Source organism: Cucurbita pepo, chromosome 3 (assembly GCF_057944985.1).
Source record: "Cucurbita pepo subsp. pepo isolate OVF chromosome 3, ASM5794498v1, whole genome shotgun sequence".
NCBI classification, from domain to species: Eukaryota; Viridiplantae; Streptophyta; class Magnoliopsida; order Cucurbitales; family Cucurbitaceae; genus Cucurbita; species Cucurbita pepo.
Genome location: NC_141800.1, coordinates 17,307,152 through 17,325,380, shown reverse-complemented (window position 1 = coordinate 17,325,380; position 18,229 = coordinate 17,307,152). Strand labels below are relative to the sequence as shown.

Sequence of the window (18,229 nt, the reverse complement as noted above, 5' to 3'; positions counted from 1 at the left end):
AGTTCTCAAGGGACTGCTTCTCACGTTTCATCTTGTGAGGTACAAATTTAAATACTAATTTTAAAAAAGAAAAGAACAGAAAATATATATTACAGATTGTATTAAACAATGTAAGGTACTCAATAGAAGTTACCAGGCTAACATTTGAGGATACATTTCAAATTTCTGTAGACATCCTTGGTTTGGGTTTGGGATTGGGATTGGGTTGGGATTTGGGTTTGGGTTTGTATTTGGATTTTGGTTAGGGTTAGGGTTAGGGTTTGGATTTGGATTTTGGTTTGGGTTTGGGTTAGGGTTTGGATTTGGATTTGGATTTGGGAAGGTTCTAAATGGTTTTGATTATTCAACAATTGTAATTGTTTCAGAAGTGAGTAATTTGAGTATTGTTGATACATAGTCAAATTGGCAACTGAATCCTCATTATTATCAAAAGCCACATCCATTCACTTCTATTGGCTACTGTACCTAATTCTTCTCATACGTTGCTAACAACTTGATAGATTTACTTGAGAGGTTTATAGAATTTTTCTAAGTTCTCAGCTTCAGATGCCTAATATTTAGAATAGATATATACTATCTCCCTCGTTCACCTATCTATGGTCACAAATTCTAATCCTTTCATTTAAAAGTTGCAATATTACTCATTAACCTTTATAAACATTTCAAAACTACAATTTGAGAAGAAATATTTTAGAATTTTGAATGGAAATTAGAACCGAGAATTAGTATGACAATGACCAAAAATGAAAATTCGAATTTTAACTCGATCTAGGTCATCACTACACTATTCCATGTCCCACTTTCAATCAAAATTTTACAATATTTCTACTTCATTAGTTTTAAAGCATTTATAAAAGGTTAGGTAATGTTACAACTTCTAAAAAGATATTAGGAATTAAGGACTTTTTATTTTTATTTTTATGATTTAGCCTAAAATTAACCACTTGTCGCCTCCCCAAGTCCTCTATAAACTACTGGGATGGGCTTTGGATATCCCAATTATACAAAACTAATAACAATAAATAAACAAAACAACAATATTTTAAGCCTATACACACAAAAGGGCAAATAATAATAATAGCAATCAATAATCGAGCTAAAATTTTCGGCATGAAAAATCATCAACAGCAATATCACGTGATACTTATACTAGTAGAGGATGTAGAATTGAGAAACCTGAATTGCATGATGAACCAAAGTTCTTAATCGTCAAAGACCACTGTCAGCTTGGAGTTCTAAATGCATTTGCTCCTTCAATATTTTTTCAACAGCGTCTGCAAAGCTTGATAGATTTTGGCGAATACGTGCGTCCAAGGAATTTGCCATTTTCTGAAGGGTGCAAACATAATCGGATTATGAATATGCACGTAATACCCTAATGATAACCATAGAAAAATAAAAATAAAAAAGTAAAAATAATTTGATTTACCAAAGCCCTTTTTAGGTATCAAAGAGAGGCAAAGACAATGAACAAAAACTAAAAAGATCCATCTTACCTCCACCTTGCAAACGAGGCTTAAGGAAGCACCTTTTGTATAATGGTCTGAGCTCTTGAGTGATACAAGTTTCAGTGGAGAATCGGCTAGTGGCCAGCCTTGAGACACCTTAATAAACGCATCAATCCCTCCAATCATAGAACATACTATCGTTTCGTCTTGGTCTATGTAATCAAAGGAATGACTGCATCAAGAGTAAGCATTTCAGTCCCAAAAACAACTAAAATATAGAATTACATTACTTTACTCTCAAATACGGTGATGAAGTAAGGCAATAATGATGATTAGTGGCTGCTGATAGTCTTACCAAGAAGTCGTGCATAGCGATCTACTTGTATGCAAAGGCTGTTAAGCGGTTGTATAGGAAGGAGGACTGAAAGCAACCTATCCCAGCCTAGGGGCCTAGGAAACCCTATCTACCAAGAATTCAATGGTAGCCAAAAGTGACTCGAAAGGAGAAAGTATGATCCCAGCCGAAAGAATTTTCTATACATATCTAACTGGATGGCTAGGAACGAAGGAAGGAGAAAAGAGGGAAGTAAGGGAAGCGAAAGATAGTGCATTCCCCATCCCGAGTCATTTTCGAAAATGGGAAATATTGGTTGGGAAATTCCTTTATGGACATAGAGAGTACTCCACAAAATGAAAAAAGACAAAAAAAAAAACCTATCTTATACATTACTTCTAATTATACAAAAGATCTGAAAATTTTACGAGTCTCACCTTGACTTGTTTGCACTCTTCACAACAAATCGCCTAAGAGTACACAAAACAATTCTATCTTGTACTTTTTGCACAAACCATTCCAATGAATTGCTGCTCAGTCAAACCAAAATGAACGGGTCAGATAAATTGCATTCTGTTCAATAAGTAAAAAGTCTGGAAAATTTATGACCAAATCATTACAATTACGTATAAATAGAGGTGATGTCACTATTATATGATATTTATCCAACTTTTTTGAGTTACATATTATTATCCCTCATGTCATTGCAATTCAACTCAAACAGTTTCATCTATGATTCCAGCAAACCAATATAATTGGTGAAAGTTGTACAACGCCAGTTAATAAAGCAGGTAGATCAAATTGACATCTAACAAGAATATGTAAACGAATAAGACTATAAGTATGTAACATTGTCAGTGCTATACTACTGTAAAATAAAAGACCAACCTCTTCAATTATTCTTGAGTACAGTGTGAGTATACATGAATCTTATAGAAAACAAACCTGACTGACTTTGAAGCATTGATGATATCGTGCAAGTGGACATCACCAGGAAAGATCTGTGAAAATACTAATGAATTAAGCTCCGTCAACAGAATTTACATTGATGGGAGAGAGAGAGAGGTGCCAACAGATGGAATTACTTGGATTTTAAACTCTAATAAGAACTAGACCATGATAACCGTGGATACAATTAGTTACGATACATAACCAATTAAAGGGATACCTCGGCATTCTTTAGCTCCATTGTTCCTTCCAAAACTTCTATTAGCAACTCGTGATTCAATTCCGATGGCTCGATCATTCCTTCAAGTTTCTGTAAGCTTGAAAAATCTTCCAAGTTTGGAATATGTGTACGTAATGACAATCTAATGAAATTATCAGCAACATCAATGACCTTCAGACCTCCAATTGTGTCCTCAACCTGTTCAACAACATCCAAACTAGAGGGAGAGAGTTATGAGGAGGGAGGGAGAGAGAAGTCATTACTAGATTGATAGCACTTAGGGGGCTATAATTCATAAGGATTATAACTTGATTACTGTTAGTTTTGTGTTGATTGTGTCAGATTTGTGCACGTGAATTTTTATTGTGTAGAACAAAAACAAGTAGAGAAAGTGAAGGTTTTAAGAGATATTTAGAGAAAAATCAGCCTGTGTGCAAGAAGAAGACCATACAAAGGCGGCAAGAGAATAGTGCCTAGGTGGTTGTTACAGAATCGTGGGGCTCTGCAGAACAAAGAAAAGGCAAGAAAAGAGCACTACAAGAAGGCGCAGTGATGCTACAGCACAACACCATGACAATTCCCTTATGAGGTCATGGCACTCCAAAATTTCAATTTCTGCCTAAATCGAGGGCAGCGCCATGGCAACTCCCTTTAGGATCGTGGCATAATCATAATCCCTTTTATAAAACGAAGGTTTCATGCTCCGAGGGAAGGAGGATTCAACAAAGAGAAAATTTTCAGATTTATGATATTTCAAACCTGAGGGCAAGATGAACAATTGGATCGGGAGAAGTGGTTTAAAGTCATAACTAAGTTGCATAACTGAAGAGGTTTGAAAATCGGGAGATTTGGATACAAAAATTAAAACCTCAAAACACATATTACCTTTTAAATATCTCATCTACTTCCTGCAAAGATTTCAGGATTCTTTTATTCTTCTCAATATGACTATCAAGTTCCAAAACCTGGAAGAAGCATAAAGAGTTTCGAAGAAAAGAACAACTTCAGAATTAGTCAAACCACATATAGTTTTTCATTGAGCTACAATACCATGATTGAAACAGTAAATGGAACCATGGCTTAATTAAGCTCATTAGATCGACTGCTCCCTAGAAACGTGCTTATAATTGATCAAAATTGAATAAAAAGAACATGTGACAATAAAAACAAAGTTAGAAGTAATAAGGTAATAGAAAAGACCTCAAAAGCATTGCATTCACGGTCAACTATCACGTTCATTTGGTCTTCACCGTTCATAGAGCAGAAATTAAATGTTTCATTCTCAGGATCCTGCAAGATTGTAATGAAGAGAACATGGTGACAGACATTCTCACAAGGGAGGAACTTTTATTAGGCCTATAAACAAGCTATGTTGATCATACGCCAAAAATAATAGAGAAAATCAAACCTCAAAATCAAATTGAAAATAAGGAAAAAGTGAACTTAAATCATTGCAAAAAAAAAAAAAAAAAAAAAAAATCAACAACAACAAAGACGGAAGGAAAAATCAAACATTAGTAGTAATGTCTCGAAACAGCTTGGCAGAATATCTAATCCAATATATTGTACAGTTTATTTTCTTTAAATAACGTAAGGAGCAAGAGCCTACATAATATGAGTTCGTCTAAAAATTTCAGATATTACACTTCCTCGACCTTCATCCATCTGGTTTTTGCCCTAATTTCTCATTCGCCCAATTACTGAAATGAATACAAGTCACAAACACCTTCCATAGTTGGATTTAATTCTTTTCAACATTTAAGTCAGGCAACTTTTAAGAAAATTTAAGTTAAATCATTGTCTTCCTCCGCTCATCCTAGTCTAGTAACTGTTGGTGTCGTACAAATTGTTTTGCAATGGAGACTAACCTGTGATGTAAAACGATCTAACGACACATTTAATAATTCGAGATCCACCTCTAATTTATTAGAACCTGTGATCGGAAGCAAAAGAAGGACGTCAGTACAATTAGGAGGCTAAAAAGTATAAATCAAAACATAAACGAAGAGATTGCCTTCTATATTGGTTCTCTTAAGAACCTCTATCTCATTAGAGATTTTGCTGCTTTCAGCTTCCACCGCAACGAGTTCCTCTTTCATGTGTTCCACATATGCATCTAGAAAGAGATTTAAAAAGTTGTGAAGGAAAAAAAACATTGGAGAAATCGATCAAAGCGCAGGAAAGGAAACATAAATCATTAATCTAGTAGCAGTTACTAAAATGAAGGAAAATTCATCTAACAGAATGGAGGACGAAATTGTGAAATGCACACATAAATGCATTCAAACCATAGTAAATTCATAAGTAAGCTTAACAGAATTACCTAAATCATCAATCCTCAAGAAACTATCAACGTTAGAGCATTCTGACAGAACCTGCTGTAGCCTGCTCTGCACATTTCAAAGAATAAGAGCCACGAGTTTTCTTTCAACACGAGAGAGAAAAAGTAAGGGATGTAGAAAAGTAAAATAATCGGCAATAGAAAACCTCGAGATGGAGAGCGCATTCCTTCAGTAACTTCTCAGAACCTAATGAATCCGTGCAATAAGCTTCATCTTCCTCCAAAGATCTCTGCAACTCTTCTAGCTCGCTGATGCGACTTCAGTTCAAGTAAAAATGACGTCGGATTATACATTGCTACACGTAATTAGTGCACACAGAAACAAGACAGAGAGAAACCTGCGAACTGCTTGGAGATCGAGGCTTGAAGACACAGACGGTGTAGCTTCCATCGATTCCGGCATTGTTTTCTCCATCGACAGCCGGAATTCGCACAGAACCGAGAGAGATTCCTCGCGTTATTCCCCTGAGCGAAACTCAAAACGAGAGAGAAGTGGAGAGAATTTTTAGTATCCCCGTGGCGAGCGCTTGAATAATGGGCTTTGGATGCAAGATTTTGCCCGCGTAATTGAGAAGCAGAAGGAGTTTTAAAAATATATAGTAAAAAATTCAATTTTTACCTCTAAATTATTGACTTAAATCAATTTTCACCGCGTAATTTATATAATTTTTACCATTTTCACTAAAAAAAAACTTTAGTACATATAATATTTCATTTTAATAAACTCAATTATTTTTGTTAAATTAAAATATGTACAATACAATACTATATAATATATAAAATAATAACACAATTTTTGAATTTTTAAATTTATATATTTTAAAAGTGAAATAAAATTTTATTTTTATTGAATCGGAATTCCACCTAAAGATCGTTTAAAATATCACAAAAACACTCATTTTCACGAAAGGAGAAAGAATAAACTCTTTGACCATTGAAGAGCACTCTCTAAACCGAGCCAAGCTCAAGTTATACGCCTCAAAGAAACTTCACGACACTGATTACACACGCTCAAGTTAAACACCTCAAAAAGAACTTATCAACACTAATGTAACACACGCCTCAAAGAAACTTCTCGACACTGATGTAACACACTGAAAGACCGCAAAAGATGATCAAATCAAAATCCTCGACTAGTCTCCGACCCAAAAGGAAAAAAGAAAATAAAAAACGGGATCCGATATAATTAGTATTTGTTGTTAAATTGGTTGAGAAAGAAAGAGAAAAGCAGAATTGAGTAGAGGCAAAGGCACCTGGGGTTTGAGATTCGTTACCGCCATGGATAAACGAGGAAGAAGAAAGGCATTCATAAAGGGCTTGTTCAGGCTGAGGAACACAAAATATATGCTTAGAGTAAGAAGACAGAAAGGCATTATAAGGCAAAGAAGAGGGCCAAATCATTCATTCACCCCTTTCTAATCAATGAACTATTTGAACTCAAATACAAGTAGAGAGTACACCTCATCAAAGAGATTTTAGTTCTTTTTGTTTTTAGTTTCATTCCATACAGAAAGAAGAAATCAAGAAATCTATATTTGTTAATGCAACTGTGTGCAAGTACAAATCTAGTCGTCTATGTCGTTGTCGTCATCAAAAAAAGAATACATAATACACAGAAGCAATATTCTTGTGTTGTGTTCATTTTTTTTTTTTTTTGTTCTTTTTAACTCGAAAAAGGAAGGTAAATCCGAATAATATCTCGTTTTCTAAGCTTACGCCGACATATGGGACATTTGTGTTGAGTAGCAATGGCTATTTCAATGCAATTCCTGCAGAAAATGTGCCCGCATTTTGTCGTCGTTTCTTCGACCAATGGTTCTATGCAGATCGCACACCGCAACTTCCGATCTGCAGGTGTGTTGCTACTATTTAGTGCAGGTGCAGAAGGAATAACAATGTCAGTTTTTACCTGCAATAAGGAGATAACAGTTCAATTTCAAGTTCTACTAAACAAGGATGGGAAAATGATGTTAATCAGTGATTAACATCATAGATCTACTTCAGATATTGGCATCATTACGCATTGAACCTCAAATATTTTGTGGTTTTGAAGTTGGTTAAGACTTCGCTCAAATCATTGCCCAAGTTTTGTGCCAACTGAAACTTGAATCAATGGCAATCTATGGCCCTCACAGAAACTTGCACAAGATGAAGCAAATTTTTAACAGATTGGTTTGAGATGTTTGCACGGAAGAAAAGCATCTAAAAGATATTCCAAATTCACAAGGGATTAACCGAAGGATTTGAACTTTATGGATCAAAACTTGAATCAAGGTTTTCCTAGAGATTTTAGAAAAGTTCTTTTTCCTTTTTTTCCCATTTGGGTTATACTTCTGTGTAGAAGAAAGGAACAAATAAATCTTCAGTAAACAGCCACATTATTTAATAACAGAAATCAATAATGCAACTTGTGAGTTGCATGCAAATTGTAAAGGGGGGAACTCCCAAGTTTTTGCAGGTGAAAATAACCACTAAATTAGTATTACCTTAGTGGCCCTACTACTGGTTTCACAGCTTAAGCGGAGGTCCAAGTTGTGAGTTGTTTGTTGTTCCTGTATGGATACACTATTCCTATTCGTACGGGGCGACCAAATTGTAAAGGGGGGCCAACTTGATACATCTGCAAAATAGTTGAAAACAGGTTAAATAAGAACACATAAGCAGATTGGCAACAGAGTAATAAATGATAATAAATGTGTTAATTCATTTCACTGTTTTTTCCCCTTATGAGTATAACCAGGTTTCATTGAGATAAATGAAAGAAAGAATATAAAGGGACACAAAAAAGGAGGCAAACTACAAAAAAGGCCTTCAATCAAAAGAATGGTAATTTCACGGTTGACTGCAATCAAAATAATTTTCAAAGTTCGGGCAGGAATGTGTTTGTTAAATTATCGGTAATTGGATGCAAATGAAGTTGGACAAACTGGTTGGCAATGAAAAGCGGAGCAAGTTTTGAACATATGATTACTAGTAGAAATAAAAAATAAAAACCCAAGATTGTTATGTACATACAAAGCTCATAAAAACTTTAAACAACAGCATGCATGTTAAGAACTAGAGATTTGATTTCATAAGATTTTCTCTTACCTAACGAAATATAATTCAAATATGCATTATACTGATTTTTATTCAACCAGTCTTGTGGATCCAGATATAGAAGATTCAAAGTACATAAGAAAAATCCAAGAATGTGAATATATTGAACATTCTAAAAGAACATCTTGAGTGTACCTTATAAAATACCGGGAAATGGTAATGTAGCCATACTATCTGAGAGAAATAACCAACTATTGAAATATATATCAAGAAGTTTAAGAATTGGAAAGAAAAGGAAACAAACCTGTGAGAGCACTATAAACTTCTGTGCTGCCATTACGCCTGACGACTACACCGTAGCTACTCTCAAAGTGGTTTCTTCGAAAATTCTTCCTGGCCTAAAAAAATTTGAACCATCTTAAATTCCTCATGTGGCCTAGTTAGACAAATAATCATAATAATTTACCGAAAATACTGCATACTTCAGCAAATTTCCGCGGGGAGATTATAGCAATGTCCTCATCAACCGCGTCCGTAGCTTGTTCTTGGTGACGATTATAGTACTGTGCCGCTTCGTCATGAGGGCCAGTTGGATCAATGCACTCATCTGGGGGTGGACAATTCAAGTCAATGTCCAATCTTGTTCTTCTCCCAACAACTCTTGCTCTCTGTTCATGTAGATCATTTGTACTTCGAATGCTCATTCCGACAGCCCTTTGTGTATTTCAGACCTGAAAAAGTAGAATCATCCACAGAAATGAAGAAGTAATTCAGATCTAAATAACTACGAGGTTGAATCATCCGTAATGTAATTCACTAGAAGTCTACATTGAATTGAACAAATGAGTTAAACGTTATAAAAAAACGAAACAAGAAACACAGACCTCTCTTCCTTTTCGCATCATTGATCAAGAACAAAATCTAGAGGACCAAAAGGCCAGTGAAATGGAATATTGATAGGATGCACAATTGAAAATCTGTTTAATTTTTTTAACGACAGTGCGTATCAAAATTAACCTGTTTAGTGGTTATAAATGAAAATCTGTTTAATTTATACAAAGTTCGGAGAACCGTGACGAAGTTTAAAATATGAAACCGACGATTCCGTTTTTCGAATTTCTATTATTCAAACTTAATCTTATATAAACTATTTATACTTGTATAAACCGTCTAAATCGACCATTTATATCAAGGATTGTTTTCTCCAATCATGGCCCTTGAAACTGTGATTTAAAAATAAAGGCCCAAATGAACTAAAAATAAAATAAAAATGACAATAAAACCCCAAATGAACATCAAAAAAAAAAAAAATTAAAAAAAATAATAATAAAACCCCTAATTTAGCTAATATATTGTTGAGATTTAAGCCCTAACCAGACCCCAAAAAACACATTTAAAACCCTAAAGAAATTGAACCGTCAGTACAAGCAATTCAAAGCATCATCTTCTCGAATCTGAAACAGACGTGCTAAAACCTTAAACAGACTTTGTTCAAGAGTTCGGAACTAGGCCGAATAACGGAAAAAGGCAAGAATCGAAAACACAGAACGAAGCACAAACACATTAAAACCTAGCAGAAAAACCAGAAACAAACAAGAAACAAAAAGATAGGCAACAAATCAGAGAAAACAAACATGATTGGAGCAATATAACAGTAGTATGAACAAAATAGTAACGGAGATGGTACCTGGAGGAGAAGGGAACGGCGGACTGCGGCTGGAGCAGGCCGATCGAAAGAGGAAACCCAAGAAACTTGGCGAGATGAAGCGGAAGATGAAGAAATGGGGAAAGGAAAGGGAGAAAGGGGAAGGGAAAGAGGGAGCGGCAATCGATATAAAAGCAATCTTGGCTTCCATTCCATATATGTAGAGGTGTTTTCTTTGAAAAACTTTACATCCTTACCGATCCTCCTTTCCTCGAAATTATTCTTTATTTGCCATCTTCGTTGCTCTTTGTCCTCTTCGGCGCTTCCCTTATTCTTCCCCGCCCCTCCCCGCCGTGGGCTCTCGCCAGGCCCATTAACTTTTCCGGCCCATAATTAAACCGGAATGGGATTCATTACGCCGTTTTTTTAATGATTTGAGGATTAAAAATCCTTGTACTAGATTAAAATATATGTCTACCGTCTATTGAAACCGAGTTTCGTTAGTTTTAGGATTACTTTTCTATTACCGAAACTGACCTCTTTAGGAGTAAAAAATTTAAGGTCAGGTTCTAGGAACTAAAGCTCAACTGTCCAAGTTAATTATTAGATCGTCGGTCCTGACCTTCTTTATGAAGAATGGATGTTAGTGGATCGATTAGAGCGTTCTCGGTTGGTTATAGGGATCTATGACAACTATTAGGGCATTCTTAGATGATTATATGGGTATATGACAACTATTTATTATCGAGACACGTGTGAAAAGCTAAAAAACGGTTGAAAATGAGTGAATGCTTCGCTCATTATAAACATGTTAAATTTGTAGCTTTGATCTCAATGATTGAATGGTTGAATAAGATGAGAACCAAAAGAAATTCAACATGATTTTCTACTTCAAACGGTCTTTCTTCCCCCTTTCCATGGATGCTTTTGACGGTCAAGATTGGTTTGATTTGATACAAGTTAGGAATCTCTTTCCTACAACACTCATAGGAAGAGAAAGTGTTTTATATCCTTTCCTTTAAATGAAAATTAATTTCTTTAAACATGTGAATATTATATGGTCTATATTAGTAAATTGTAATAATATTTTTAGACCCAACTCATTTCTTTTATTTTTAATAAAAGTAAAATATTAATATTTATTTATTTAGTTTCTCAATGTATATTTCAAAAAATTACATTCAAAATCTATTTTCAAGAAACATAAATCATAATTATAAAATTAAAATAAATACATGTATAAAAAATATATTAATAAATTTTTAAAAATTAATAGTAAATAAGTTGCTTTTAAATTGATTATTTAAATAAGTTGACGAACGAATCCAAACGTTTTGTTGAATTGAATGAGCTATTGAGAAAACCAAATTTTTTAAACACTCATATTATCCATATAAGGATTTAATCAACATCTCGGGCATGTATAAACACTTGTAAAATATAAAAGATGTCATCCTTTATAAAATATATATATCTATATATATAACATTAATTTTTATCTTTTTTTTTTGTTTTTTTTTTTTGTTTAAAGGAATATTTCATCAATAAAATTGAAATTCCAATAACAATAGTAACCTAATCCTCTAAGAGATGGTTACCGATTCAAGGGCACAAGGTAGTATAGTTTATCGATCACTTGATTAGATAATATTTGATATAATACAGACGTCCGCACCAATGATAAATGTTTTGAATAAAAAAGAGGTGGTGGCATCCATAGAGCATATACCCAAAAAGAACAAAGCCTTGCCACTAACCTCTTGGCCATATGTGCCTGCCGGCACTCAGACTTCCATTAAACAATTCCTCGCCATAACCGTTCCATCAGGCTAAGTGTCACAATCACACTCATAAGTGTCATCATCGCACTCACCGTGACACCGACCAATCATTTCCCCATGGAAAACAGCCACATCTCTGTATGAAGAATAAATCATGTACTTTTACCAAAACTCCGATCAACCTAAAACTTTTGCATAAAAATGGCTGCATTTGAGCTAAATTTTCAAAATAATCACACCCAACAAACCAACCCCTCATCCATGATCACATCATCCTTTGATTTGGTAAATCACAGATTTGCTTTTGAGCTTTTGAGTTCAGTCGTGATTTTAACGGGAAATAAGAGTAAAAGATCTCGTGTTAAAGAATGGCGTACCTTAGAATTTTCAGAGCGATTACGACTCTTGGTGTTAGAAACATTAACCCCAACCGGCAAACTTCCGTCCTCAGATTGTCTCTCCTCGCGCACTCTGGTGAAAATGCCACTGTAGTTCTCAGATGATGTTGGATCGCTCTCATCCCAGTCACCAAATTTTGGGACAGTGGCACTACGATCCGGCTGCAAGATCAAACACAAGAGATTATGTCATTCAAAGTCATTATATCAAATCTAGAAATTAAAAATTAAGCACTCTTGAACATTATATTTCAAGAGTGAATGAAAGGAAATGAGAAAAAGAAGCTACCGTTTCATTGCCCCGAGGAACAGATCGTTGACGTGATCTTCCGGGAGTCGAGGGAGCTAAACCATCATGACTACCTCCTTTAGGTGAACCTGCACCCCTTCTTTCTCGTAATGGCGAAGATGGTACGACAGTTTTTGCTTCATTCCTTGGATGCTGCCGTGGATGAAGAGGTGAATTTTCTATGCTGCAGTCAGAACCTACGCCATTTCTCGTAGTCCTTTTCGATGAATTACTGGTCGTGTTATTGCCCTCGCGTTGATGATGTGGAGAGTTAGCCTGACGTTGATGACGAGGCGAGTTAAAGCTTACCCGACCTATTGATTGATGGTCCAAAGGGGAATCAACAGGTTTCTTCATGTTACCATCTTCCAAGCCCGAATCTTCTTGTGAATGCTTTGGCCTTGATGCTTGTTGACCCCGACTCTTCGCTGACTTTATACCATTAGAATCCCGACCAGGCATTTCCGGGGCATCGTGGTGCAATGGAGACTCGGTTTGCCTCCTCACAAGAACACCTTCTTTGATTCTGTGTTGCTCATAGTTTGACCTCACTGTGTCTAAAATCTCCACTTGGTCAAGAGAAGGATCATTCATATTTATCCTCACTAATTTAGCCTTTGTGGCATTGTCAAAATAGGCTGTATACGGGACATCATCCCCATCATCCCACTTACCAAATTTTGGTACTTGTGAACTCCGCTGCAGCAGTAAAAGAAAAGATTTACTAATCTATTTTCAGAGAACCAACTATTAGACGAATACGACTCTCAACAATGGTACGATATTGTCCACTTTGAGCATAAGCTCTCGTGGCTTTGCTTCGGGCTTCCCCAAAAGGTCTCATACCAATGGAGAGAGTATTCATTATTTATAAACCCATGATCATTCCATAAATTAGCAGATGTGGGACTTTTATCATCCAACACCAACCATAAGCAAAGAAACTAGATTTTTCGTTATGAACAGATCATGTTCGTGCGCAAAATGATCTGATTAGTTGACCGATATTATAAAATTATCATTGAAGCATACACGTATGAAAAATGAAACAGAACATTTCCAAATCTCATATGAAAGATGAACATGCTCATGGTGAAAAATAAGGGATAAATATTTTCTTAGAAGCATCCAGCCATGACATTGAAATATTTCTAACTACTCGCCAAAAGACGCATATCCAGATATCACTCAACCAGAGACGGTATCAAATTCATGGTAAAAGATCACATTCTTGTTATCAGTGTTGTGGTATTGCCCATGAATTGTTTATGAATAAGATATCCCACATGAATTAAGGCAATTAACATTGGCATTGGACGCATTTTAACTCGAAAGGAAAACATGGAGCCAAAAGGCTCAACCCACGCTAGAGATTACGACCGCGATTCTGCATTACGACCTCCATAAGCAAGCAGTACCGATAAAGGAGAAAAAGAGAGATCAAAACAAGCAAAACAATAAGCTAACCTAAGCACTGCTCAACTGATTTGGACATATACCCTTGACCGAGCTAAAAGGCTCAACCCACGCTAGATATTACGACCATGATTCTACATTAGGACCTCCATTAGCACGCAGAACCCGATAAAGGAGAAAAAGAGAGATCAAAACAAGCAAAACAATAAGCAAACCTAGGCCTACTCAACTGATTTGGACATATAGCCTCCACCGAGCCAAAAAGCTCAACCCACGCTAGAGATCATGACCGTGATTCTACATTACGACCTCCATAAGCAAGCAGAACCGAATAAAGAAGAAAAGGAGAAATCAAGCAAAATCCTAAGCTAACATAAACATTACTCAACTGATTTGGACATATACCCTTGACCGAGCCAAAAGTCTCAACCTACGCTAGAGATTACGACTGCGATTCTGCATTATGACCTCCATAAGCAAGCAGTACCCGATAAACAAGAAAAATAAAGATCAAAACAAGCAAAACAATAAGCTAACCTAAGCACTACTCAACTGATTTGGACATATACCCTCAGCCGAGCTAAAAGATTCAACCCATGCTAGAGATTACGACCATGATTCTACATTACGACCTCCATAAGCAACCAGAACCCAATAAAGGAGAAAAGGAGAGATCAAAACAAGCAAAACAATAAGCTAACCTAAGCATTATTCAACTGATTTGGACATATACCCTCAACCGAGCCAAAAGGCTCAACCCGCATTACGACCGTGATTCTACATTACGACCTCCAAAATAATAAGCTAACCTAAGCATTACTCAACTGATTAAAACATATACCCTTGACCGAAGAGGTTTAGATGTCCTAACCCTCCCACCAACAAGTGATTGAACTAAAGAAAAGACAAGTAAAACAGCAAAGCCTCAAGAAATTCCAAGATTTCCCCATCTTCAAACCTTCATCTCAGTTATATGCATGTAATAAGCAAGAGGCAGCCAAAAAATATGACCAAATCATAGATCGCAACAGTTCGCAACTCATAATAAATAAAATAGCCAAGAAATTCAGTATGCTCCATTGTTTTGGAAACAGATAAGAAAAGAAAAAAAAGGAAGAAGAACGCGAAGAACAGAGAAGTTTCGAAAACTCACAGCCATTTGAAGTTCCACAAGGATTAACTTCCAAAACCGTACACTCTCAAACGAAATCGAGCATCGTATTTTAACTTCTTCGAAGATCCACCTGCACCGAAAAAGTTAAAAACAAACGAAAATCGAAATATGATGAACAATAAACCAATAAACTAAAGAAAAGCAAACTTCCATTAAATTATTGACCTGCTCTAGCGACATTATTGGACTCGAAGTAGGACCAGAGGCATAACCCAGAGAATTAATGTGAAAACGCTTTGGAAATCGGATAAAGTTGCAATTACAATTGCAAGACAGATCTGCAAATAATCATTTCCGTTTTGAACGGAGAAGTTCGGCGAACTGAAATGAATTAATTTGGGGAGACGAAGAAAATGATTTGAAAACAACATTTTTCACTCCACATTGAGGTGAAAGATTTTTGTATCCTTTTCACTGTTTCTCTGAACCTTTGGATAAAGAAAAGCAAAAAAAATATCGAGAAATGGAAAAAATGATGAGGGATGAAGACGACGAACTTGACAACTGGATGATTAAAATCATCGACAGCGACCCGTCTGTCGGCCCATTAATAGTGCATACTTCACACTCTCACTTAATAAATATTAAAAAATATAATTAGTTTGAGAAATTTATCAAATCATAAAAATTAAAATTTTGTATTTTGAGTTTTATTATATTTTTAATCATTTTAAATTTAGGTTTGATTTTATTAAACAAATAATAAACTTTATTAACATTCTGATTATAGGTTTTATATTTTCACGTGGTATAAAAAAACGTTATTATTTAATTTTTTTTTTTAAAAAAAATTTGATTTATTAACCGTAGAAAGACCAAATTTAGACAAAAATAAAATAACATAAAATTTTAACTTTTTAAAATTAATTATATTTTAATAAGCCATAAAAATCTAAATAAGTTCATAAACCAACCCGAGATAAATTGAGTTTTTTTTATAGCCATCAAATATATTAAAAGTCCCTATTTTTGTTTTATTTTATTTAATATTTACAAGTGTTTTTTTAGTTTGCTTTTGCTACTCGATCATAGAAGTGGTAGATTGCAGTGTTGCTGCTTAATCATGTTGTATTTTAAAGAGACAAACATGGCCCACAATCTAAATTTGAAAGAAAAAAAGATCTAAATTTGCAGAGTTCCTTTAAATTAAATTAAATTAAATTAACCAAATCAACAATTTTAAAAATATATATGTTAATCTTAAAAAATATATATTTTACTTCCTATTCAATTATACAAATACATACATTAGTTTTATTTGTATTTAATTTAAAACTATTTAAAAGGTAATTTCTAAAAATATATATTCTAATTAAGTTAAATAAATATTTTAGAAACTAAATTAGAATAAACAAACCCACACAACCCAAAAAATTTACGTTGATAATTGCAAAAATTATTAAATTAAACTATGAGAAGTTTATCCATTCCATTCCAGAAATAAAGAAAGCAGGAGAAGAGCATTGATCATCTTCTTCCCAGGCTTTTACACAGAACAGAAAGAGACTCAATTGATTAAACAGAAGCCATTAGATGTTTGCAATTTCAGGTCGTGAAGTAATGTGTACGTACATGCATTGCGTGGGAGCGCTCATTTCTTCCCGCTCTTCTTCAGCCCAGCTCCTCCAAACGCTCCCTTCTGTTGGGCCTTTGCTCTAAGCTCTCTGAGCGCCTGTATAACCATCCAAACATCTCAAAATTATAATTAGCAGACAAAACCAATGGTCTAGGAAGTAATTTTGGCATGGTTCATTTTGGTTCATGTAGTTCTAAAATGTCCTTACAACATTTTAACATAAATTTTACACATCTCAAAATTCAAATCCTTCGATGCAAATTTATGGTTATATTGCAAGAAATTTAGTGAATGAATCGGTACTAATGAGATAAAAACCAAAATGAACAAAAGTAATAAAAAACTAGCATCTAAATCAGTTGTTTTCAATCTTTTCTTTTAATAAGAACCGATTTCAACTTCAAAGTTCAGTTCTAACCTTTTCCTCGTCCTTCTTCTTTTGAATATTTGCCATATCAACCTGTTGAGAAAACGCAGAATGAGAGTTGCAGTTCAGTTTTGAAAATAAGAGTATCCCCACAACGAATTAAGATAGAGACAGTTGCAGTTCCCTCCATTTCTCCCTCGTGAAAGGATCGATCATTAATTAAAAATGACCAATGAATGGAATAGACAGTTCGGGTGAGGGCATCAATCAATAATTTTAGCACGAACTTCCCTCCCCGTTGAATAGAACGGACAATAATGATTCTTGCAATTAAAAATAATAATAAGAAAAAAGGCACAAAAAAACTACACCAAAACCAAAAATCAGGCGCACGTTAATGAAAAATAATTTACGTGATCAGGCAGATTGAAATTCTTCGATCCACAAAATTGTATAAAAAATAAAGAGAATCAGGAAGAACATAGATTTGCGGCATAGATCCATTAAGGAAAAAGAAAAAATCAAAGAGTACCTCATCGTAATCTTTCTTCTCGATCTTGGGTTGCTTCAGAGGCTTTGCTTTCCCTCCTGTAAAGACATAGAACACAATCGATGAGACTACCGAATCCAAGATGAAATCGGAAAAGAACGCTCAATAGATCGTACCTTGTTTGGACGACATGGCTGAGATACCGTTAGGGTTTGGCCGAGTCGAAGAGAACAAAGAAGAGGGATCGCCCGAGTCGAAGAGCACAACCGGCTATTATTTATAGTGGCACAAAGCATTGCGCGTTATTTTTTAAAAGCAAAAAAAATATGTGGTTCAAGAAATAATATCTTTTTCCTATTTCTAAATTACTTTCAAATTTATAAAATTTAAATGATTGCTGATTGCCATATATTTCCATCCACCTTATGTTTTTAAAACACTTGAAATTTCCATACCCCTATAAGGAATGTTCAGTATCTATAGCTCTATAGCTGATGTAGGATCTCACAGTATGATTACAAACCTAATATAGTTTTTTTAGGATGTTAATAAGTTGCAAGTGCATTGTGTCACAGATATAATTGTCCAAAACGTGTTGTCCATTGCCGCATGCCCGTTGCATGTCAAAACTCTTATTTTGTATCACTTTATTGTCTTCCTTTACCGCTTCCATGATGTATAGTTTTCCTATTGTATTTTCTAAATGTATGATGTTTTGACTAAATCATATCTATACCTGATAGACCTGAAATGCATCGAATGC

General features: G+C 34.9%; 3 protein-coding genes across 5 annotated transcripts; all 3 read right to left on the bottom strand.

Moving 5' to 3' along the window:
- Positions 1–888: 888 nt before the first annotated feature.
- On the bottom strand, positions 889–5,951 carry LOC111791098 (uncharacterized). Of its 3 annotated transcripts, none has more exons than XM_087122279.1 (12): positions 5,630–5,951; positions 5,438–5,549; positions 5,274–5,340; positions 4,965–5,066; positions 4,819–4,883; positions 4,151–4,240; positions 3,836–3,915; positions 2,951–3,167; positions 2,728–2,783; positions 2,220–2,312; positions 1,497–1,680; positions 889–1,375 (listed from the first exon to the last, which is right to left on the bottom strand). In XM_087122279.1, exons 1-12 carry the CDS (start codon positions 5,704–5,706, stop codon positions 1,265–1,267), a joined length of 1,254 nt encoding a protein of 417 aa, XP_086978405.1. In that variant the 5' UTR covers positions 5,707–5,951; the 3' UTR covers positions 889–1,264. The 3 variants fall into 3 exon arrangements, with proteins under 3 accessions (XP_086978405.1, XP_023528068.2, XP_023528069.2); XM_023672300.2 differs by having other exon boundaries at positions 889–1,329; positions 5,438–5,540; positions 5,630–5,941; XM_023672301.2 differs by having other exon boundaries at positions 889–1,329; positions 5,630–5,934.
- Positions 5,952–6,739: 788 nt separating this feature from the next.
- Positions 6,740–10,275, bottom strand: LOC111791100 (E3 ubiquitin-protein ligase complex slx8-rfp subunit slx8). The gene is made up of 5 exons (XM_023672304.2): positions 10,018–10,275; positions 8,813–9,061; positions 8,635–8,728; positions 7,778–7,911; positions 6,740–7,200 (listed from the first exon to the last, which is right to left on the bottom strand). The coding sequence occupies exons 2-5, from the start codon at positions 9,032–9,034 to the stop codon at positions 6,955–6,957; spliced, it is 696 nt and encodes a 231-aa protein (XP_023528072.2). The 5' UTR covers positions 9,035–9,061; positions 10,018–10,275; the 3' UTR covers positions 6,740–6,954.
- A 1,319-nt stretch (positions 10,276–11,594) lies between these two features.
- LOC111791404 (RPM1-interacting protein 4) lies at positions 11,595–15,472 on the bottom strand. The gene is made up of 5 exons (XM_023672728.2): positions 15,199–15,472; positions 15,013–15,103; positions 12,444–13,142; positions 12,134–12,316; positions 11,595–11,892 (listed from the first exon to the last, which is right to left on the bottom strand). The coding sequence occupies exons 2-5, from the start codon at positions 15,016–15,018 to the stop codon at positions 11,845–11,847; spliced, it is 936 nt and encodes a 311-aa protein (XP_023528496.1). The 5' UTR covers positions 15,019–15,103; positions 15,199–15,472; the 3' UTR covers positions 11,595–11,844.
- Positions 15,473–18,229: the final 2,757 nt, after the last annotated feature.